General features: G+C 39.0%; 1 protein-coding gene across 6 annotated transcripts in view; it reads right to left on the minus strand.

The window, feature by feature from the left end:
* Positions 1 to 25144, minus strand: part of TRAPPC9 (trafficking protein particle complex subunit 9) — a 444261-nt gene that overhangs the window by 402484 nt on the left and 16633 nt on the right. For 5 of the 6 annotated variants that reach the window (XR_009489416.1, XM_059867583.1, XM_059867566.1 and 2 more), the window contains exons 5-9: positions 23479 to 23505; positions 22011 to 22132; positions 20192 to 20317; positions 15044 to 15260; positions 12783 to 12926 (exon numbers count right to left, since the gene is read on the minus strand). Coding sequence is in view for 5 of the 6 variants with exons in the window: in XM_059867583.1 (XP_059723566.1) it covers positions 12783 to 12926; positions 15044 to 15260; positions 20192 to 20317; positions 22011 to 22132; positions 23479 to 23505 (636 nt within the window). In the remaining variant the exon portion in view is untranslated. The remainder of the gene's footprint in view (positions 1 to 12782; positions 12927 to 15043; positions 15261 to 20191; positions 20318 to 22010; positions 22133 to 23478; positions 23506 to 25144) is intronic. The other variant, XM_059867590.1, reaches the window with a different exon arrangement.

The following is a 25144-nucleotide window of genomic DNA, read 5'->3' on the forward strand; positions in this document are numbered from 1 at the left end:
TGTAATCCCCTTCACTGTGGAATTAATGGCACATAACTGACAAATTGCCTTGCTCGTGTCTGTGTTTCACTGAGCCATTCCCCACATTTTAATTGCCTGTAGGGAATGTTCCCAAAACCACATTAATTAGACATCCATATAGACTCAGAGCAGCACAGCACAGCCAGGAGCTGCAGTGGTTCAAGGCTGAGTATTACCATCAAAATTTCAGGTTATTTGCCATATTATGAGCATAGTGCAAGCAGAATTCACCCAGATGGAAATCTTCACAGCTACCAGGAATGATGAAGGTAATGCTACAGCATCTGCTTAATTGTGCTTGAAACCAAAGGTCTGCCATCCCAGAGCCCTGCCTTTCATTCCCCAGTGTGAAACACTGTCAGTTATTGTTCTCCAAGAAAGCAGGCTGCCATTTGTAAGAATTTGTTTACAGATTTTTGAGTCACATGGTTATTTCCTGGTAGCAGTGCCCCACACTTTCCATGAGAAAAAAGCCAAACCAAACCATTTTTCTATGTTGATGTGGTGTGAAACACAGCTTTAAACATGCTGCTGCCAGGCCAGCAGCTCAGTTCTTTTCTTAGCACCACATCTCAGCCAAAATGCTGGAGGAATCCACGTCAGCAAGACATGATGGGAAGCATTCACAATGCAAAAGAGCAGCCTAATCCTGCCCAAGAGCCACTTCTGAAATCCAGCACTGGAACCTTCTCCCTCAGGAGCACCTCAGCTCCCTGATCTCTGTGCCTTAATGGTTGCCAAAAACTGGCTACAGAGATTGCAGCTCTGAATTCTCACAGCTTCTGGCTGCCTGACATCCTGTTCTGACAGAACCTCCTGGGAGGAGCCACTGAACCCCTCAACCTCACTCCTGACCCACAGTTAGGAGATTTCTGTGATTGTTATCACCAGCACTGACCTTTTTGAAAAGAAGGGACAAAACCCAGCTGCTCTTGGAGGTCTTTACCCACCTGGTGCATTCATGCTCATACAGGTCAGCAGGAAGGCAATCACCACTTGATCCTGTGACCTGTGAATTCACCTCAACAGCTTTAAAAGCCTGTCCTGCAGCTGGGAGCACTACTGGATACTGTTGTGTAGGTATTAGAGACTCATTTATTGAGTGAGGAGTGACAGCTTTTCTCATCTGGATTAACTATGTTCACAATTTTTTTCCCCTCACTTTCTCTCCAGACTCACTGAAAGACCAGGATCACAGAATGCAGAGCCTCTGGCAGCACTGGCACGTGAGCACATTCTGCTCAGTTTGTTCAGTACAACCTCACTGTATTTTCCCCATTTCATACCAAATTGGCTTTGACTGCTTCTGACAACCAAAATATTTGCAACTTTCTTCCACCCATACTCTTAGAATTTCATTGCTCAACTACTTCACCTCAACATAACAAGCACTGGTTTTGTGTCCATGCTGCTTCAAACCTTCTTCTAATACGAGAACACAAAAATCTGAGAGCTTCAGATGCACAGTCAGAAACCATTAGTGATTGAAAGCTACTAAATGTGTTAAAGACAAGACTTTCTGCTCGTTTCACAGTCCTGTGGAGCAGTAACTCACAATAATGGAGCCATTGAAAAATCAGACCAGGACAGGACAGAAGGTCAGTTATAGACTAACATTTTTAAGCACTTTAGTAACTGTGATTTAACAGTGTAACACAAACAGCAGTTCATGTCTTGGCAGATAACAGAGAAAATTAGAAGAACACAACTGTTGCAACTGTGCTCTTGAATATCTGAAGACATTTAAAATAGCTGTACTTGCGTTCAACCACTACCCAAGGCAAAGAATAAAAACACAACATTTATTCTTTGGTAACAATTGGTTGATGTTTTCTTGATTAAGTCACAGTGTCCCCTGCAGAACAATCTACAGCCAGGTGAAATAAAGAAAGGGAATATTTCCTGTCTGACCCACCAATCCCACTAGAACAACTTCATGTCCTTATGGAGCTCACTAAAATAGCGAAAACAAATAGCTCAACACCTTCTGACTCCAATTTTACCTCAGTGATAGGCCCAGAATCAACATTTTAACAAACACCCTCATTGCCCAGGGTGGTTTGTGCTGGCTGAGCTTTCTCCTTCTCCCTTGAAGACATCAAATAATGGTCACAAAGGAGAAGTCTGAGGAGAGCTCCTGCAGCAGACCCAACATTCTCATGACAGACTCAAACATTTCCTTAATGAGTGAACAGTAATATATAACAAGACAGAAAAGGCAGTCTGATGATAGGAAAAAATCAAGAGAAAAAGCCGTTTTTGCACCCATAAACATAGATATGACCTTCCACTGCCTGGAGGGAACGTACAAGAAAGATGGAGAGAGACTTTTTACAAGAGCATGTAGTGACAGGGTAAGGGGAAATGGATTCAGACTGACAGAGGGCAGGTTCAGATTCGATATTAGAAAAAGAACTATTTTCTGAGGCTAGTAAGGTTCTGGCACAGGTTGCTGTGGCTGCCCCATCCCTGGAAGTGTCCAAGGCCAGGCTGAATGGGACTTGGAGCAGCCTGGGATAGTGGAAGGTGTCCCTGCTCAAAGCAGAGATGGTAACTTTAATGTTGCTTCCAACTCAGACTATTCTGTGATATTTCCTTCACACATCCACACAAAATGAGAGTTGCTTGGTGAGCCCTAGAGAAGAGAAAGTCCTTGTCTGCTTCCAGGGGAATCTTCAGTTTCACTCTGCCATGAAAATGCAGTGTACTCTTTAAACCAAAGAATTTCAAAAAGGCCACAAAATACATTGATTATTCACAGACAGCAACCACCACACACATTTTACTCTGCAGTTAATCACAGATTGCAGGGGGTGGGCAAAGCTCCTCAGCCTTTCAGGCAGTGCCTGAGCTCTGGTTTGGGCAGGGAGCACCACATTTGTGTATTCAGGGCATCTCCCTTTCCCAAGCACAGCCAGGCCAGAGGTGTAAGCAAAGCACCTGGGCAGGACCTGCAGGATAATCCACTCCTGCATCACCAGGGCTGGAACTCAGCAGACAGAGCAGCTCCTCTCCCTGCAGGCAGCACCCTCTGCTTTTCCACCCCATTAACTCTGACAGGGATTGGGTGATGGCACTTTCTAGTTTCAGTAACAAACAGCACCATTAATATTTTTCTGAAAAATACATGGAGCAGGTAAGCACAACTTCAAACTTCTCAGAAATCTCATAACTGAACAAGCTGCTTTGACAGCAACAGAGGAACCCTGAGGGTTCATCCCACTACTGCAATAAATGTGTGTGTTCCCCACTGACTCCAAAGCTGTTCTTAGGGAGAAAGGCACTGGCAGCCACCAGAGAGTATGAATCCCATTTCTTTAAGAAATCAAGCAACATAAATCCCTAAATACACAGCAGAGACTAATGAAATTCGCTGTTTGACACAGAAAAGAGCAGAAACTAGAAGAAAATAATTAATCTATGCTATGAGAAGAGTTAGATCTGCTTTCATGAACAGAGCATCATGAACTATATCAGAGACTGACTCCACCCACACAAAGGATTCAGTTATTTGCTGTGTAATAGCTCATCTTTGAAAACTAAGTTCTCAATTTACTACTAACTTTGCAGGAAAGGGGAAGAAAATAATATTTTAGACACGAATGAAAATAGCTGTCTTTTAGAAGCAGAATGTTTTCCACTTCTAAAAAGATTGCCACAGAGACAAAGAATAGGAAGAGACTACTAAACACATCACAGTCTTCCATTACTAGGGTTTTAAAAATTGTATAAAATGCATACACATGAAGTCCCTGCTAGTTCGCACCAAAATATTTCTATTTAAAATCTGACTTAAAAAATCGACATAGCTGAAGACAATTCATAAAGACACCATTAAAAATTTCAGTGTCTGGTTCTCCACCACATCTCAGAACGTCAGATGTCTGCATACTTTCAATACTAAAAATATACATTTGGTGCACACAAAATCAGTAGATAAACCACTGAAATCAATGCTACTTTTTTCAGGTTAAGGAACACCAGGAGTCCTACCTTTACAAAAAGTGGAATAAATTAGACATAGATAACTTCTATAACAAAAAATGAAGTTCAGGACTGCTGTAATGCTGCTTATGGGCAAGGCCTGTTTTGTAAATATTCCCAGATACAATGGTGTAACTGTTAAACACATCTGAATCTGGATTTCATGTGGAAGAAGCAGAGACAGAGGATGGAAGGAACAACAAATTCATTTCTGCAGGACATTTTCCCCCATATACTGTTATGCAATGTGGAATGAGGAAAATGAGGAATTTGGCAAGAAAGGTTTATCAGGATTCAAAACTTCAATGTCTCCACCAGTGATCTAAACTTGCTTCAGAAGAGGATGGTTTAATTGTTGAAAAAACTGGGAAACTGTCTGAAAAACTTAAAATGAAGACATGTCAGCTCTCTCTCCTAATGTACAGTTGATTTTTCCCATCCTTCTGTAAAAACATCTCTTCAGTATCACTCCTACCCCACTCATCCTCCCTTGGCACATCCACTCACACCCAATGGACACCACATGGGGAGTTCACTAAGGTACATGGATAATCCATTTTTAAACATGGATATTTCTTTTTCCATACAAACTGCCAATTGCAACAGCAGCCTTGACTCCAGTGCTTTAATTTGAATTTAGGGTGAAGAGTAGTATTGAGTCTGTTAAATGTCATATAAAATGTATTTGAATTTTAGTAATATAGCACTTCCTAAAATAGCTTCCTTTGGTACAAAAAAAATTAGCACTTAATAATACAGCACAAATTCTTCATGTCTTCATCTGTCCAATTGAAGTAGCTCTTCCCCAAAGGGATTTCTTTTTTTTTTTCCTGGAATAAAAACCTTGCAATGTGTCTCCAATTGCACACCTGTATATTTTCCCCTCAATAACTGAGGGAAATCACACTTCTTCAAGATCAGAGGTACCTACATGAAGACAGCAATTTTGGGCTAAAGCTCAAAGACTTCATTTTGCTCATGAGTGACCTTAAAAAATTAATAGGAAAGTTTTGCTATAAAAAAGCATTAACTTACTGTAACAACTGAACTGCTGATTATAGCCTAGGAATTTGGCTATGGCACTGGCTGGAGTTTTTGTCTGTACCTCACTGGCACACAAGTCTAAGCAAAGATAAATCACATGTGAGACTTTCAGGCTGGTCTGTAATGCTAAATATTTGATTCACAGTGCATTATTTTTGTCATATAACATATGACTTAAAAATTTGTTGCGTTTCATATTTAGTGCTGTGCAAATGAATTTAAATCTTTTATTCCTGTTGCTAGTTTATTCCATTTCATTCAAACATCCAAAGAAAATCAGAGTCTAAAAGACATTTAATTCAGGTAAATAAACCACACCCTCTTAATAAAGCAGTTTGAGCAAAGTTATTTAATAAGTTGGCTTGTCTCCACAAAACCCAAATTCCAGGGAGACATTCTAAAGTGGGGGGTTAAAAAAAGCAGGAAGAAGTAGCAGGAACACAACAGTGCTGAAGTTTGAAAGCACAGAACTGATGAAAACACAGAAGCAGATGAAAAGCAGCAGAAGTCACAGTACCATGATGAATAAAACTTAACTGGCTTCTAAGAAGTCTCCTTCTACTTCAAATAAAATCTCCCAAGTCTTTTATTCCAACACATCAGAAAGCATTTCCATTCAGGCTTTTTTAATATATTCATTCTTAGACCACACTGTGCCACTGCTATACATCAAACACACAAGGTGACAAGTCTGTTTAATTACATTTTTATACATATATATACACACATACACTTACTTATATATAAGTACACAGGCAAGATATGGCATTAAGCTGAAGCTGTGAAATATTTCAAAGTAATGGCTAAGAACTACCCAGGCTGCTATAAATATTCTCTGGTAATTATACTGTAGATTTCCATCTTCATCCTGAAATCAGTTAATTTGAATATTATAAGACCAACCAAAGTAGCTCCCTTTTGAAAGGTTTATTGGTTGGGCAATACCAACTTGCAGGTACTTTGTCAGCTGAAATAAAACACAGTGCATTAAAACCAGTTCATCAGTGTCAGTTAAGTAAACCTCACTCCAACTCTGAAGTTTACATCAAGTTTTAATTTGCACTAAATTCTCTGTTCAGTCTGATTAAAGCATCATTCTTTTTAGCCCTTGCAGTCAGTAACATTTACCTTTCCAAAAATGAATTTACACACTACAGCTGATCTATGCTGCCCTAATTTAAATGCAATTTAAAGTATTTTAAGCATTGCAGCACAGAAGAGAAACGACAGAGCGAAGCAGTTGTGCCTTCATTGCACAGCTTTGGGGATTACCTGTGACAGCACCAGCAGACTCTGGAAGAGCAGGATTCCACCACAGGATCTCTTATCCTCCCTCCACTCTCAAGTAACATCATCACAATCAAGTCTAATCTAGAAATTCTTCCAAAAAACCTTGGCTTGGCAACAAATTGTGATATTGTCACTTTGGCAGTTTCCTAATAGTTGACATCTGCTTTGACAAGTGCTGCTTTGGGCTGGGGTAGAGTTAATTTCCTTGGCAGTAGCTGGGCTGGGGCTGTGTTTTGAGATTTGTGCTGAAAAGTGCTGATAATACAGGGATGATTTGGTCATTGCTGAGTACATGACTGGGAATCTCTTTCCTCAACACCCTGAACTCATTCACTTATTGTTTGTTTCTATCTCTTCTAATCATTAATGAACCAACATACCCATAGATGTTTTTGTTGTTGCCTTTTTTTAAATTCAGAAATACTGTATCAACTAAATCACACTCATTTCAATGTTCCATCATTCCTTGAAAATAAATCATGCTTCAAAGACATTCCAACCTCTTCCTATTAAATCACAATTATCCACACACCTACTAGTATTTACTAGAGCTTCTTATAATGCACCCAGTACTGAGCCAAATTTATTGAACTCCAGAGGGGTTCAAAGGATGGAATTTGGTTTACCTCACTTCAAGAGAAGCATCCACAACCAGGGCCACTTAGTACTCAGAGGGCCCCAGAGGTGTAAGGGGAGTGATGAATCTTGTAAAAAGAATCACTGCTGTGGCCAGGGTCACTAGGAAGACTATGACATAGATATATCAGTTGGAAGAACTTCCATCCCTCCTGAACTCTTAAAAAAATACAGCAATGCACTTGTCATTTGTAATTCTAAAGTGAGGATAAAAACACTTTACAAAATTAACTGCAACTGTAATTCAGCTGTTTAAAATTAAAATGCTTTTAGTGCCTTTTTGAACCTTATCTGGTACCTGAAATTTATTACTGTTCATTTTACAATTCAGATCATTCCCCACCATAAACCACCTCTAATTACATTTCAAAATAATTTCACAGATTTATTCTCTGTAGAGAAAGGACCAGCCTTGGAATCTTCTTTCCTAAACAGAAAACCTTGATCCAAATGTTCTGATACAGCTCAATCTTTCCTGAGTGTCTCTTTCCATACCTCAATTATCTTTCTGTCCTGGCAGGCTTCCTGCTTCTGTGTGAAGTCATTATTTTTCATGAGTTGAGCAAGTTACACCTCAAAATCTTTTCTGGGCTTATGTCTTTATTTGTAATATTTATAATCTTGTTTCCTCTAACCTAAATATAAAAAATGGGAGAAAAAAAAAAAAAAGAAGAGCAGCATTATGAGAATAGGCAGGAGAAATGGCAAACAGAGGGGAGAAACCATGAGCAATCAGCTCAAACTGAAATGAGCTGAAACTCTCAACAACTCTGGCTACAGCTCTGAAAATATGGGGAAATCAGAAAGTCACAGCAAGATCTGAACAAGAGAACAGGAGGCAGTGAGGTGAACAGAGTCACAAGCTGCTCCAGCAGTCCCTCAGAAAAAATATGCCATTTTAAATTATTCCATGCACAAAAGTTATTTATAGGCTCACAGGTTATTCTTATCCCCTGCTCTAGTGAAACTCATTTAGCCCAATCTCTGTGGGGAGGTAGAACCCACCAAGTGCCTGTGCAGCTTCACTTCATTTTCCCAGGTTTGGATGGAAATTCAGGACAATGTTACAATTTTAAGATCCTCAGAAACCAAGTCTGGTCCTTATTGCTGCTTGGCAGGAGGGCTACAAAGAGTTAAAGTCATTTCCAAATTCACTTGTGGCCTAGCTGTCAATTTTCAGGAGCCCAGTTTAATATTCTTCCTTATTTTCCATACTTCCACATAGCAATTTGAAATTTAAATGACACTGAGGGAATGCATATGCAATCTGTTCTATAAATAAAAATGTCTGAAATACTGCATAATTTCCTCTTTCAAAATGCAAGATGGAAAGACATATTTTAAGAGTTGTAAGACACCACGTCTGACATCACCAAATTACACTCAGTCCAGGCTTAGCCATCATTTCTGAAGATGAACAAGGTTTGGGGTTTCTCTCTTAGATCAAGCTCATCACTTCTTTGCAGAGGGCACAACCTCATCCTGCCAGCTGACATCTCACCTGAGCACAGCAGGCTTGAAAGAAAAAAGGTTCCAGAGGTGCTCTCACATTAATGGTGTGAAGACCCTCAGCTACCAACAAGTCCAAGCTGTCAAGGCATCAAGGTGGCCTTCCCAGCCAACACTGACAAGTCCCTCCCAACTCATCTACAGGATGAGGGGAACTGAAACAGCATTCAGCAGAAATTTTGGTAGAAATTCTTCACTAGTTACAATGATCTCAGTACAGGCTGAGAATAAACATCTTTAGTAGTAGCCAATGATTTAAGAAACAACCACTCAGAGGAAGGACAGACACACCAGGATACTCTGGGAAGTTTTTTAAAGAACAAAGACATCCAAACCCCTGGTCAACAGATGAACAATTACTTCTGCTTGTTTAGTGCAGAATCATCATAGAGTCAGTAGTTTAATTCTTTGAGTACATGACAGAGCAGTTGAGAGCTCAGATGTGAAGGCTGTCCAAGTGCAGCAACAATAACCACAGGACAGGAAGATACTGGCAGGGCTACACTGAGAAATGCACATTATTTCCCAAACAACAAAATAGATGAACCTTGAGAATCTTTCAGGAATTAGACCACAAAACAAAGAATGGAATACTCCTACTCCTACTTTCATTCCATGCTATGTATGGTGGGTGAGAAAACTTCACCTCAGCACATGGAGATCCCTGCCACCAGAGGCAAATAGCAGGAATCCTGAAATCCTGGAAACCTGCTGAATGTCTAAAAGAACATGAACTTGCAGGGGGGTGAGGGACTGTTCTGATCTGCTCAAGCTGAGGAGAGCTAAGTTTTGCCTTGATCCACAATGCAGAAAGGAATTAGGTTCTGAACATACCCAAAAAGAAGAAGATTAAAACACAACCAAAGTTAAATGTTGGGATCCAAAGTGATAACTTCATTCCTTAGTAGAGGAGGAAAGGGGAAAACAGGAAAGAGGGAGAATGCCAGCAGTGATAACGAGAAGCACAGGAAAGGGTTACCCCCAGCATGGCTCCAGCACTGCTCACAGAGTGCCATGGGAGATCTCCCTGGGGGCCAGGGGCTTTCCCCAGGGTCCCTCCCAGCACCAGCAGGGTGGAGCAGCCTCACAGGAGCAAAGGACAGCAAAGCCTCCAACACTTTGCAGACCTCACAGATTTTTGGCAGGTTGGGCACTTGCTTAGAGAGGATTTTGTGAGTGGCAACCTCACATCCACCTCCCAGAACAGCACATCACTGGTGACCTTCATCTCTGCTCCCCTAAAATCCATTGGCTGCTCCTTGGTACCCAGGCCAAGTTCACCTGATGTTCCCAAAGTTCATTCCTCTCTCCCTTAAAAGAACAACATCGAAGTCTTTCAGTGGTCTTCAAACGGGTGCCTCATTTTCCAAAAGAAAGCAGTTTAAAGTTTTCACTTTCAAACCTCAAATCTTCCCAGAGGCAATGGAGAAACATTCCCAACTCTGTACTTGTTCACCACAGGACTGCCTTGTGAGTGGACAGTCACATTTCCTCAGCAGCTGTCTCCATATAATTCTGTGTTTAGAGAGCCCCTAACAGATGAGCCAGCTCAGAATTAATTGCACTCAATGCAAGCCACAACTCATTTAAGTTGTATTAATAGTATCAGTGAAGAGCCACAGTAAAATAATGGCATTTTTTTCCCAAATATCTGACATTATTCAATTCAAATTCACTGAGCTGTGCACACAGTTTTGTTTCAAAAAGCATTATGCAAAAGATAGGTTCAATTCCAAACAACTTTGCAAATGCACATTTTAATTCTCATTTAAAGAAAGTGATTCTTAAGGGCTTGTTACCATTAAAACATAATAGCTTGAGATTAGAGGTTTTACACAGAATTTAGTACCTCTTTTTGCTTTGCAGAAGACTGCATTTTACATATTTCTGCAACTGAACAGCTAATTTTAAATCAAACTTTTAGCTTCCGTGTTGTTAAAATAGTGACTGACATCTCCCATTTACTTGATGATACTCTTTATTTAGATTTGCCTGTCTGTATGGTTGGAGATTCAAGTAAATTCAAGTAAACATAGACAAGCTGTATTTTAAAATTCAAACATTAAATTTTGTTTTAAACACAAACCAGTTTTGACTATGCATTTGTGTTCCATTAATAGAAACAAGAGTTTCTAATTAATAGATCTCGATTTCATTGGTACAAATAAATCTCAGCAGCTGAACTTCTAATTGGAGAATAAATCAGTATCCCAGCTTCAACTGAACTAGTAAATGAACAGAATTAAATTTAAAAATGAGAAAATGTTCCTTTTCTGTGTCTAGAAGAGCTAATTCAGAGAGAAAAAGGGTTACAAGGTCAAGTTCCAGAGCCAAATGTTTAGCTGGTAACTTCCTCTCAGCTTAAGAGTTTTCACTTCTCTTTAGTCTAATTTTAAAATGATCTGCAAACTACCCAAACTTTAAATACAAGAATAGGATTTAGCAGATAATCAGTAACAAGCTTTAAAAAGATGAAGTTTATTTAGGAAAGAACACATTCAAGTGAAAACTGACTTTCCAAAAGAGTGAGTTTTTCTCCACCCTTAGGAACTGGTGACTTTCTATGCAGCAGAGAAAAATAGGAAAATCTGAGCACTCTTGAACTCCAACACCACTGCATTATTTCTGTTTTCTAATTAAACCTTCAATTGATTAATAAAACCTGGAAATTTCAGTCATGTGGCATCAGAGAAGAACTCTGACACCTTTTTGCCAGTTTATAAGGGAACAGCTCACAGTAAATAAAACTGTAACCTAATCCTCTGCCTTCAATTCTCTTGCTTTTGTCCTTTACTACAATTCAAAATTGAAGGTTTGTTGGTTTATTTTTTGCTGATATTCCAATATTTTTAGAAGAACTATAAATTTAAAGTAATTTTCTATGCTAAATGGACTCTTGCACAACATCAGGTTGGACTTGATGATCTTGGAGGCCTTTTGTAACCTTAATGATTCTATGGTCACACAATATCAATCTCAGCAGAGCTACCAAAAAAAAAAAAAATACAGGCCAGAAATACACCTCTGGCATCTCTTATCAACAGAAGATACCAAACTCAACAGCAAGTTCTATTTTGGATGCATTGAGGGGAGAAGGAAAAAAAATATTCAACTGTTTTTCAAGCACATGGGAGAATATTTAGTTTGATTTTTTCAAAGGCACTAAACATCACAGTTATCCTAGACCTTATAAAACTGGAAGCTTTACTCAGACATACAATGTCTGAAGGCAAAGAACACAGAAGATTCTTGTCTTTGAGAGTTCAAACCTTTTTAGGATTAGGGATTAACAATATCACATGTGGAAATGCAGAGTGGAAGAGTTTAAAACCTTGTCTTCAGCACAACTTTCCATACATATATCAACAAAGCTTCACTGGAAGTCCTGGTAAATCCAAGGACCTTTTGACAGCAAGATCTACAGGCAGAAAGCAAATTTATTCCAGTTTATCAGTTTCTCTCCTTCCTCCAGCATTGATTTGAGCCACTAAACAGAGGGAATAATGCAGGCAAATACCTAAAGCTTGCCAACAAAGTTCTTTGCTGCAGGAGTCACTAAGGGGAGACATTTGGCCATAACTGAAGGAGAAAAGAAAAAAAAAAAAAAAAAAAAAAAGACACATTTTACTTCCACCCCCTTTACTGTAAACAAAGGAGTAACTGGGGAAATGCATTTTTTTCCTAGCTTACTGAGAAGCAAAACCAAATTTTAAAATTCTTTAGCACTCATTAAGATCATTGGTCTCATTAAGGTGGGTGATAAACAAGTCATATGGAATATTTTTCCTAAGAAACATAATACAAAACAACAGTTGTCACTTTTGGCTTTTTCAGGTGATTCTGAAAATGTTACATGGCCCTAAGCCACAGAAGGGTCCTCACACCCATCATTCCCATTGCTGAAAATCATCCACAGACACGTTCATTGCACTGCCAATCTCTGACAAATCAAATCCTGTTAAAATATATTGCTGAATTAAAAAGAAATAAATAAACTGCAGAAATGTAGAGGAACTGAAGGCCACTGTCCCAGTTAAACACTGCTTAACTCATGTCCATCACATTCAGCTTGTAAAAGTTAGTAACACAGAATGGTTTGGGTTGGAAAGGACCTTAAAGATCATCTAATTTCAACTCTGTTGACTGATTACCATCAACAACCCACTCAGGCATACACAGAACTCCCCAACTTCCCTGCTCTCTATTCCTTCCCAAAGTAATTCTATTTCTAACAGAGTCACATTATTTGATTGTGGATCAGAAGAAAGTGCAAATATCTGCTTCTTTAAAAATCCTACCTTGGTCAGAAAGGAAATCCAGCATGGTCTGGAGCAGGAAGGAGAGATGCCTGACACACAGGGCAGGATTGCCCATCCTCCTGGAAGCATAGACCAGCTCATGGAGCAGACGCATCTGCACTGCAGCCCATCCCCTGTGAGTTCCTGGGAAAAATGCAGGCAATTTATCATCATTATAGTTAATGTATTGTAAACTTGGAAATCATCACAAACACGTTGGTTTTGGTTTTCTTCACAAGCTAAGCAGTAATTTCATGGCACTTATACCCATCAACCAATGGTTGTTACAAAATCCAACCCTTGTACTCAACACAAAAAATAGGATTGTTGTATTTGCTTGAATATCTAAACATGAAATCAAGTTTTGTTTTATATGCTAGTCCATTGACTAATAAATGTACAACTAAAATTCTGAAGACGAAGTTAACACTCCCCAAAAACCAAAATTATAAACAAAACCTTTAAAGTTTTTTTGGTTTTGTTTTGTTTTTTTTTTTAATTCTCTGGACAATGGACACGAAATTTCATACAGAAATTGAAATCACAGAATCACAGAATGGTTTGGATTGTAAGGGACCTTAATGATCATCTATTTCCAACTCCCTGCCATAGGCAGGAACATCTTCCCCTAGACCAGGTGGCTTAAAGTGTCCATTCCTTGGACACTTCCAGGAATGGGGCAGCCACAGTTTCTCTGGGCAACCTGTGCCAGGGCCTCACCACCGTCACAGTAAAGAATTTCTTCATAATATCCAGTTTAAACCTACTCTTTCAGTTTGAAGCCATTTCCCCTTGTCTTGTCACTCCATGCCCTTGTAAAGAAAGAAAACTCCCCAGTAATTCTTAACTCTCTCTAAAGATCAAGCAAGAGATACTTTTTTCTAAATGCTTTCCCAGCCAATAAAAGCAATAAAACTTTAGAACACAAGGCACATATCCTGACTTCCAGTCTTTAAATTTCAGACTATGAATTACTTTATATTTGTAGAGTATCTATGGGAAGAATAAATAGATGATCTTAACATAACCTTCCTTTCAGAACCATAATATGCAGCACTCTTCAAGAAGTTTAACCTGCTTTTAGTAGTAAGCAACAGCAATAATTTTTAAATAACAGATATTTTGAGATGTTCGATACTTCATAAACTTCAACAGCCTTCCTTGTAATACCACCCATCAGCATTTGGCAAACTGTTTTAGGAATATTTACTGCAACCAAACCTTCGGAGTTTATATTTTGAGAGTCTCATTATTTTTCATGTGTGAAATGTCATTTCTATCTTAGAGTTTGCAGTGATCTTTCCATATGTCTCTAAAAGAGCCATTTCGGGGATAAAAAACGAGACAACGCGCTTCAGTGCATCATGAAGGTAAGGTAAAATGAAAGATAAATTCCAGTCATGTCCTTTCTTTGCTATTTCAACTATAATTTCTTGCAGAACTTCTACAACTTCTTCTCCCAACACAGTCCTATCCCAGGTCACAGCATATTTTTCCCAGCACATTCCCTTCTTCCCAGACTCTTAGCATCTTTCCACCGAGTGCACTTGGCATTTGCTACCTCCTCTCATATATAATTTGTCTGGCAAATCACAACAGTTTTAAAAAACCCCAACACTAACCATCCACAAATACAGCTCAGCCCATCACTTCCTGCTTCTCTTCTGCAGCTAAAACATTTAGGGAATGGTCCCCAAAACTGCTCCTCAATACACAATGCAAGGTTTTGGAAAGGTTTACTCAAAAGGAGCTGCCAAGCAGCAATTTAGCTGTCTCTGATCTCATTTGTGGGAAAATGTGACATATTTTACCCCTATTAATTACATTATATGTATCTATGTGTGTCTATATACAAAAATATGTAAAAGGATTTTTAATCTTTTTTGTCAAACAGCTATAAAACCAAAAGAAATACAATTTCTGATGGAACAGCTGAAGGCACTTTAACTGAAAAAGTAATCCAGAATATTAAATGACCTTTTTATGTACTGAGAAACATATTTTTCAAAAACATAAGAAACTAAGTTTTCATAAATAACACATAATTACTTCCTGCAACCAGGGAACCACAGCAACACATTCAGCAGTGACTTGCAGAAATTTGAAATTACTGGAACAACACTAAGAGAAAGTGAAGGCACAGTGTCAAACAACTGCTTTATCTGCTGCCGTGGTTTTGGATTAGCAAACAATTTAGGTGCAGTATAAAATCTCTCAAGGAAATTATTATGGGAAGCCAGCAAAGTGGCAATCCCACTGACCTCTGCTGAAGTCCTGAGGGTCCAGGGAGAGGCTGTAGCCAGGCAGGGTCTCCAGCAGCAGCTTGTAGCAGGCCCTCCAGCCGGGCTCGGGGATGCTGGGCGCCGCGCACTGCATGGCCGCGATGCGCTTGAAGAACGCCGATTTGCGGTGGAAACCGATGCGCTCGTACAGCTCCGACAGGATGCTGTAACGCTGGATCTTCTCCTCTTCTGAGAGCTGCAGTTGGAAGGGAAAGGAGGAAAGGGCTGGTTTTTATCAAAGATTTAGAGCGCTGAGTTTTAAAAAACAAACAGGAGGAAAGACACAGTAGCAGACATTGACGCTGCAGAAGGCCAGGGATTTGCACATAGCCAGGCATGACAGCTTCTGCAGCCAGGGAAAGTTAAGTTTGGTTCAACTGTTAATAAAAACTGCAAAGATGAAGTTCTGCAGCTTCAACTTTATTTGTAAGTGATACTAACAAGTAAACAGTCAAAACAGTCAGTAACAGCTAAACAGCTCCACATTTTATGGAAGATACTTAACATGATATTCATGTGAATGAAAGGAGTGCAAAAATATACCGCTTCCAAGATTTATTGATTCACTAAGATTTTTATCCCTTGAAGATTAAATCTAATCTTGAAATCTCAGGCTATGAAAGCAAGAAACTACTGTCTCGATTTTTATGTCTCTAATCTTGAAAACCACAAATTTTTCATTCCATGAAACCGTACTGTGATTTATACACTGTGAGATTGAATCACAGAATCATAAAATTGTTTGGGTTGGAAGGGACTTCAAACATCATCTTGTTCCAAATGTCTGCTATGGGCAGGAATGTTTTTTTCTAGACCAGCTGGCTCTTAGCCCCATCCAGCCTGGCCTCGAACACTCCCAGGGATGGGACATCCACAGCTTCTCTGGCAAAGCTGTGCCAGGGCCTCACCACTTGCCTTGCACAAAGCAAGTTTTGGAGGGAAGCAGTGAGTTCAAGGGGAGCTTTTCCCAACAAGGCAAAAAATAATGTTAAAGTAGCAAAATGTCATAGAAAGACACAGACCCAGATTTCTTCAGAGTCAAGTATAGGAACAGATTGCCCAGGGACATGGTGGAGTCACCATCCCTGAAGGGCTTTAAAAGGTGTGTAGATGTGACACTTGGGGACATGGTTTAGTGTTGGGCTTGCCAGTGCTGAGTTAATGTTGGCCTTGAGCTCTATTCCAACCTAAACAATTCCATGATACAGTTGCACACTGCCAGCAAGTGAGGTGGAGTTTAGTTAAAGTCCTGTTAGGCTTAAAGCTGAAACCAACTTGATAAGGAACTACCACCATGTGCTCCTTTAGCTTATCAGTGTATTGGCCTAAGTCCCAGGTAACTTAATTCCTTTTGCCTCTGGCCTGAATGACAATCTTGCTTTGGAATCAGCCAGCCAAGGAGAGACTGCCACAGAAACTGTGGATGATTCCTGCTCTGTGTCCCAGGAACCAGCAGTGCAGAGCAATGCTGACACCTAGTGCACAGGATCTGGCACAATCAAAAGCAATAAAACGTACTTGAAATTACTCTAAAGCTGCCAACACATTTTGCAAAGTGTTTCAAGTGACAAACTTCACCCAAAAATAGCCCTAAAGGACAGAAACAGTAATTCATTCTTCAAAACTGGAAGAATCAATCAGTTTAACTTCAGGCACTTAAAGGCTTGGACAGTCAAAGGGAAGCTGTTCACCACACTGGCTGGTTTTTACAGAAAGGATTAGGTCTTGTAAGCAGAGCTTCAAAATGTCTTTTAGCCACTCAAATCCTGATATAATTACAAAAAAGCAGTCTGTTCTCAAAAGTCACTTCTAATTTTAGACACAGGGATATGAGACACATCAAAGAGGAGTTATCAGAGGGCACCACGACCTTATCTGACAGTTCAAATTTTTGTACTGCAGGATATGAAGAAACACACAGAGTAGCAAAGCATTTTAGAGAGTTTCAGACAATTTTTGAAGCTAAAATTTCTATTTTTTCAGAACTGACAAGAGAAGACAGTGCCTGACACAAAAGTACCACCCATCCCTAAGACCAAGCCCTGTATCATGAGTTGTGAAAAAGGGATGAAAACTTTCAGAAACCAGTGCAGCTGGGAAAAAACCCAAAAAGTACAAAAGGAAAAAACAGAAAAAATTTGGAGAAGTTACCATAGATCCCAAAAGCAATCATTCAGAAAGAACACGAGTTATCATACTGAAGTCACCTATTATGCCATTTTTAACAGGTTAGAACAATGAAAAATATGGCAGCAAAGTTGAAAAGGGCACAAGCAAATGATCAGGAAATAATGCAAAAAAAAAAAAGCTTTAAAAAACCCTATCAAAGGCTATTCCTTAAATACAAATACTGACAATGTTCACTAATTCTTTAAGATAATAAAAGACAGGGCAATGCTATTTAGGTAGCCAGGAGCACTCACTAATAATTGGAACAACGATGAGAGGCAGCAGATTCCCAGAAAGTTTCATTTTCATCATATCTAAGTTTTTACCACTGTTACATAACTTATTGCTTAATGGTTGTCCCCAAAGTTAATCAAGTATTTTCCTCAGCTGCAGAAAAACTTTTTTTCATCACCACAAAGAGAGCAAAATTGCATTTGCCTAAGCACAAACAGTTATGTGTTACCATCCAGGAATTTAAGAGAAGAAAAAATGAAAAAAACCCACAGAGATACTCCAAGTAATTAATCCTGGGAAGACTGCAGCAGGCATTCTGCAGGCCATTGGTGTAGCACCTACAAACATCTTTCCTGACCTCACAAATTTATAAAAGCTTAAAGTGGCTGCAAAACAGCCATCACCTGAAGCACAGCATTATTTCCACCTGGTTAATTTTTATTTGACTGCTCTACCAGACAAAGCTACAACTGCACCTGGAAAGTCTGTAGGTCACTCTCTAGGTAATAGAGACAGGTTTTTTTTCCTCAGGCTTGTTTCAAGTCAGGCTTTCAAAGAATGCAGCTTTTTATTTGTTTTTTAATTACTCCTTACTACATTAAAATTTTATAATCTCACTTTCTCTGTAATTATATTTTACAATTTATTCTTCATAACTGGATGCAAAGTTAAGTCTTATTACCCTGCAGTTCATCAGAAAATACCAATTACATGATATTACTAGACTGAGTATGAAATTAAATTTATGGATAGGAACTAGTTTTCCTGTTTATAAGTCTTACACTTTAACCTGTGAGGTGTTTTTTCTGCTGCAGAATATTGGTTGTGCTGATGTTCTATTTACCTGCAAATGAAAAACACTGTCCTACAGTTTATTCCCTCAGCTATCCCAGGATGACTCCTCCTCGTGAGTTACTCCAAATTATAAATACAACTCTTATTTGTTTCCATGCTTCAAACATTAAATCTTAAAAAGCTGTAAATACAATTCCCAGCCATACCTCTCTTTATGGAAAACACATTTCCCAGCCCTGGGGAAAGCTCTGGAAAGATTATCCTACAGTTCTTTCACACAATAATGCCAGCACAATCTCTGCTCCCAGCCCTGCAGAGATCCCAGTCTGTACTGGTTTGGGCTGGACTGGTTGCAGGTTCACTGCTTAAATCAGAGTGTTTTTCATGTTGCCAAGCTTTGTGTTTGTGTATCATTAGGCAATACATATCAGTTGTTGAAGTGGCAAGTACTTTGTCTTTCACTGGGTGTTGGGGGTTAGGATTTTTCCTTTTGGCTCTTTCTCTCATGGAATTTGGTCCCATCTGTTGGTAAGAGACAGTAAGGATCAGTACTTAAGAGTGACCAAGAACAATGGCCAAGGTGGGGAAGGGTGCAGCTGACTCCTCTCTCACCTGGGAGTTTTCTCTTTGGGAAGGGCAAAAATACCAAGAGATTTTGCTCAGAGGGTGAGGGTACACACACCAGTAAAGAACTGTGATTCCTTTTCCCAGGTCTTTGACTGAAAGCCCCAGATTTTCAGAGTTATAATAATTTGGAGGGAAGGGGGGGTCACATTTTCTATTCCAAGGGAGGTTGACCATCAAACCAAGACACTGGGTCTTAAAGGTTTCCTCTGATAAGTGCAAGTTGCAATATCAGTGGTGTCAGGGAGAACAGGGTATTCTCTTAATGGCACTAATTGCTTCCAGAAAAAGAAACAACAGTGTTGGAGTTAGCAGGCAACAAGAATAACAGCAGCAGAACAAGAGAATGGGTGAACAACAAAGGGTGCAGAACTGCCAGCTAAAAAACAGGTTACAGAATTAAAGAGAGGGCCTTTAGCACTACAAGGATTATGGCAATTAAGGCACTCTCTAACAAGACTGATGGTTTTTATGACAGTTTATCAATTAATTATTGTCTCATTAACGCTTTGTTAGAAAATTTATTCCAGAGAAAGGATTTTTAGCAAATGAAAGAAAGTGTTCTACCTCCTTCATAAATCTGCTCTCCCTGTCTGGGCCTAATAAGGTCAATGGTGTGGACTTAAACTGCTCATCTTACCAAGATGTAATGAGAAATAACCAAAATCCATTATGAAACCTAACAGCTTTTTATTAATCCTTGCAAGCACAGCAATCTCTCTGTGAGCAGTGACACCAAGCTTGAGACACTGCTCAAGTGTTAATGCTGTTTTGTGGTGATAGTGAGCACTTTTCCACACAGTTCCAAACACAGATTTCCCCCCTGAATTCCTTTCTGATTTGGCTTAATTAAGACTTTGCACTACACAACAAAAATTCAGTTGATTAAGAACACTAATCAGACCCTTCAGCTCACTCTGCAACAGGCCATTCCTGATTTGCTCAGTTTCATTGAATGAGATGCAATCAAGAAAATGTTTAAAATCCACTGCAGAGCAGTCCCAGGCAGATGTTTTTCCCTAGTACAGCATCACAAGAGAACAACAATGGGATTTATTTTTTTTTTTTACTTTCACAAGGGAGAAGAAGCAACAAAGTTTAATCTCAAACTAAGTCCTCATGTTTTTAGATGAACTCTCAATACCTTGTAACCCAGACTCACAGATGTGAAAATCCTCAGAAGTCAAGCTCTTGTCAGAAGGAAGGCAGTGGTACAGAAAATAAACTGGAGACTCCTGAATCTAAGTAACTTTCAGGATATTCTGTCAAATGACAAGAGAAAAAAACCTGGACTTTCCAACTGACCTGCCGTAGGTTGATATAAACTGCATTCTGCAGAAACTCAGAGGCTTCCATGCTCCTCTTCTGCATTGCCAGGACTCTCACAGCCTTCACACAAGCTTCCAGCTCAATCACCCCAGCATTCTTGTACTTGGAGAGGGAGAAAATTAAAATAATATTGAAGTATTGCACCTGTTAGATTTTATGAGCATTTCCGCTCAGCACATAAATCAGCTGTCACATCCTCCAAACCCAGCAATTCCTTAATGCTAATGACTACACTGTTAAATTATCAACATATGCCCAAGTGAAAGTTAAGGTGTCATCTAAAATATTATTGTGCCAAACAGCTGGTTTTAGCCTCCTCACTCATTGCTCTCATTTTGAGACAGAGCTCAGCTTCAGTCTGAGAGTTCAGGTGAGGAGAAAAGCTGGGAATATTGGAACCATTTGGGGTAACCTCATATAAATGGTTGGTTGTGGGTGCTGCATCTGCAAATTCTACCTTTACAATGCAAATATTTTTATTGCTGCATCCATTTTCTCTTTAGTTAAAACAAGAATCCTGATGAGAGAATTAGAAACCAATCTGAGTGTTCCAATATTTGTTTGCAAAACATTTGCAGTAAATGACTGTTTAGTGATTTAGCTTGCTTAAGGAAGCTAAGGAGACAAAGCAGATGTGCATTGAACTGTTTGTGCTCAGATAACAAACAGGCAATTTTCTAGGCAGACAATCTGGTCAGGTGATTTCCTCAAACTACACTGATACTGGGTATTTGATGTGGCCCACCTTCTGCTGAACTTAAGCTCTCTTCAGGTATTTATATTTGAAAACTAATGGGGGAAAGAAAGCTCAATAACAAAATGTAAGAGTTACACCAGCAAAGCTGTCACATACTCCTCTCTCGTGCATTTTTATTAGCAAAAGCAAATCAGTGGAGATTGAATCTATTTTAGAAGGTGCTAGAAAAGTTTTTTCAGCTGAGTGAGAACATAAAAAATGTACAGAAAGTGCTGCTTCCTCAGCATTAGAGCAAGGAGTTATTCTGTAGGTCTGGAACAGACAGGAGGTAACTATGCTTGTCTTGAAGAGTTATAAATCAGTCCTGACACAAATCTCTTTGTTATTTCAAGTGGAGCTGCAGTGAAGCACAGTTATTACTTGCTGAGAGCACAGTGCATATTATAAATAATCAAAATATAAATATCCTGCCTTAAGCCCAACTAAGTCCAATAATTTTATGATCCTAGAAATCACACCCTTTCAAGATGAGCAATGTACCCTTAAGGTAACATTAAAAAGCTGAATGCATCCTTGACAGTTATTGTTTTACTGATGGATTCTAATTTATCTGACACTGTGCCCAGAACTATCACCTTTCATTGCTCCTGATCATAAATTAACTCATGCACACAGTTGAAATTGTTTCACTTGGAGAGTCTCCCTTTAACATGGACATGAAAATGCCTATAATAAATATTTATAAGCTTAGTCTAAAGATATTTTATCAAACAAGAGAAATACCTGAAATTAAAAAGTGACTAAATAACTCCACTGCAATAAAATAAACTTATCTTTAGTATTGATGTGGACACTGAGCCACTATTTTCACAATGAAAAACAATTCTTTTCCTTTTCTTATTATGATTGCAGACATTAAGCTCCTTTTCCATCTTAGGCTCTGAGCATTTGCACAAAAACCTAAAATGTGCTCCAGTAGAGCTAGAACCTATTTACAGACCTCACTGCCATGCTTTAAAAGACTCCCCAAAACCAAAGCCTCAGCAGTTCACAGTTGAAAAGAACTTAAGGTGTTCATTTATAAATAATCAGGATTACCTTGCCATAGTAAGAAATGGCTTCTTTATATTTTTCTATGATGTCTTCAGGACTCAGGCAGTTCTTGGCACGTCCTATCTCAGCACTGGTATCTGCATTGATCCCGTTGGAAGTCAGAGCACCTGGAACAGAACGGGGTCAGAAATGAGCACAAGGACTCTTGGCAAATGCTAAATATCTAAAAAGCAAGCTAGGGTATGCTGTAGGTTTGACACAGAATACACAAGGTACACATGCCCTACCTAGAAAGAAAGGAAATAATCTTTCACTTAGTAAAAAAAATATATATTCATGATTTTTAGCCCTTATCTGAATGTTTAGAGTATGAATAAAATATAGATTGCTAAGCTTCTATTATGGCCACATCTGAATAGCTAGTTTCAATCTTTGGACTATTCCTTCTTCTACTTTAAAACTGTGTTTCTAAAGCACACCTTAGGGAAAAAGAAGGCTCAGACAAAACAGTAAGAAAATGGTTTTCTTATATAAGAAAGAAGGCAAGAGACAGCAAGGGTCTCTATAAGGGATAAGAATTTGAAACAGATGCCAAGGAAATCTGGGATATTAGAAAGGATGTGGAAATTTTATTTTTAGAATTTGATTTTATGAGAGTTAACATCATAAAAGTCGAAACATATCAAAGGCTTGGCAAGGCTCAATACCTTCTTACATATTACTTAATCTGTAGCATTATACTTTAATTTATTTAGGATTATACAATAATTGATTTCTCCAAGAGGTTTCTCTGCAAAAATGGCAAAAAAAACCTCTGTGTTTCAGAGCTGGCCCTAACAGTCAAGAGACAGTTAAAAAATACTGTGAAAGGTATTTCTGAATTTACTCAGGGAGCAGAAAGAATGTTTCTTTACATACTTAAATGCCAAGGCAACTTTTTTTAATATGTTTATTAACGTTAAGGAATCAGACCAAGCACATCTGGAGATTAGGAGTATTTTTATGGAAGTGAAAGATGTTTGTTCATGATGACTGAGGCAGCACCATGACATTACAGAACCAGATATGACCGTGGGTTGGTCAATGGTTGGTCACTTCACTTTATTTAATATGTTTATTAACGTTAAGGAATCAGACCAAGCACATTTGGAGATTAGGAGTATTTTTATGGAAGTGAAAGATGTTTGTTCATGATCACTGAGGGAGCACCGTGACATTACAGAACCACATACGACCATTCAGGTTGGTCACTTCAAAAATATTTTTAAATCCTCACTACTCATGGAAAGAAATCCTGTTGATTAGAATTTACTGAGATATAATCACAAAACTACAGCATTTATTTTGTGCCAGTTACCCTTCAGTCTCTAGAATTTCTCAAGATTTATAGCCAAAAACTGAAGCATCAGGGATCACTAGTAGTTTTGGCAAGTGACAATAACTATCTATACAATTGCAAAACACATCAATAATATAAGAAAATACTTTGGAAACATGCAGGAAAATAATGTACCTGGATCAATGAGAACTTCTTGTGCCCCTAAAAGGAGGAACAAAAATGATTTTTTTCAGCCTTAAATAGAGCCAGCAAAGTAAGTTCTTATAATGTTTTATAACATCAGGCTTGAACAAAATCATCAGATTCATCAGGGTTATCACTGCTGTTGTGAAGGACTACCAGTTATAATTCAAGTAGTCCCTGTATGTTAAATCTCATTTTGTTAATAAATAAATAAATGCAAAAGTACATAAAGTTGCAATGAGTTCTAAGACACACTAAGAAGAATTTCAGAATTTTCAGTGTATAATTTAAAGCCATATCTTTTTCCCTTTATCTTTATTGTTTTGGTCAGCAAGTTTCCATTACAGTCCACTTAGTATTAATGCCACAACCTGCAGTACTTACATCTTCTTGTGGGAGCTCATTTAATCTGCACAATACTCTAGAATAAAATTTCCAAGTAATTTTATCCCTTTTAATTGTCATTAATTTCTCTCCATCTAATTTTCTGAGTAATTGAGTCATATCAAGGCAATAAGCCAGACTGTCCATGTAAGAGCTGCCAAGAGTACTGCAGAGCTGGATTACCAGCATGGAACACCTTGTTGCCCTAAACTTTGGTTAAACATGGCAATAAAATTTTTCATCTCAAGGATTAAGCAGTCAAAAACAATTATTTTATCAGCAAGACAGACCCTCCCTTCAGTTGATTTGCTCAGATTCCAGACAAGTGAAGCAGAGATTTAGATCTAGACTCAAATATATACCAATACTTCACTCAGGTGTCATAATTTTGCCTGGGGAAAGAGGAAAGTCAGGCAATAAAATCAAGATCTTAGAACTCCCAACAAATAAAATCCAGTGGAGAAATCCAGAACAGCCAGTGACCTAAGCATAAAGCAATCCAGACTCATCTTGTTTGATATACAAATCCCACAGCTGACAGACCACATCCAGATTTCCTGGCCAGGAGGAACTGAGCAACTCAGAATCTTCCTTTACACTGAAGGCTGAAGGGACACATCCAGGAATTCCAGGGGACACAGCCCAAACCTGTCCCCATACAAACAAAATGGTTTAGATACCTGAGAAGTCAAAGCACCCTTTTCACAGAATAGTTTGGGAAGGGACCTTAAAGACCATCAAGTTCCAACCCCCTGTCCAAGGGCAGGGGCACCTTCACTAGAGCAGATGGCTCAAAAGCCCCATCCAACCTGACCCTGAGCATGCCAGGGGTGGGCAGCCACAGCACAGAGCAGAAGCTCATTTCTATTTTGGAGCTTTCTTTCCAAAGTTTTTTCTACATAAAGCAGACACCCTATCTACTGAGCAGCCAGGTCCTAAAAATGCCCAAGGATGAAAATCCCAAGGGATTCCAGAGGAAAATGTTTCTATTAGCTGGATCTGGCAGGAAACTTCATCCTGTGAAGGCTGAAGTACAGGCACAAGAGGTGCAATTCCAGGTACAAGAGGAAGCACTAAAGGAAACTCTCACATCTACATGCCTCAAAATCAGGCAAAAATTTCAGTTCCAAGTGTGGCATTTCTTGATTTGTGCAGAATTTGGAAACTCCTTTTTTTTTTTCTGGCTTTATCCCACAGAAAGATACAGTGGAATTTGTTCCCCAGATTGAGCACTGTCCTCACAAAATCAATTACAGTGTAAGAGACTATAACC

This window comes from Haemorhous mexicanus, chromosome 1, assembly GCF_027477595.1.
Source record: "Haemorhous mexicanus isolate bHaeMex1 chromosome 1, bHaeMex1.pri, whole genome shotgun sequence".
Taxonomy (NCBI): Eukaryota; Metazoa; Chordata; class Aves; order Passeriformes; family Fringillidae; genus Haemorhous; species Haemorhous mexicanus.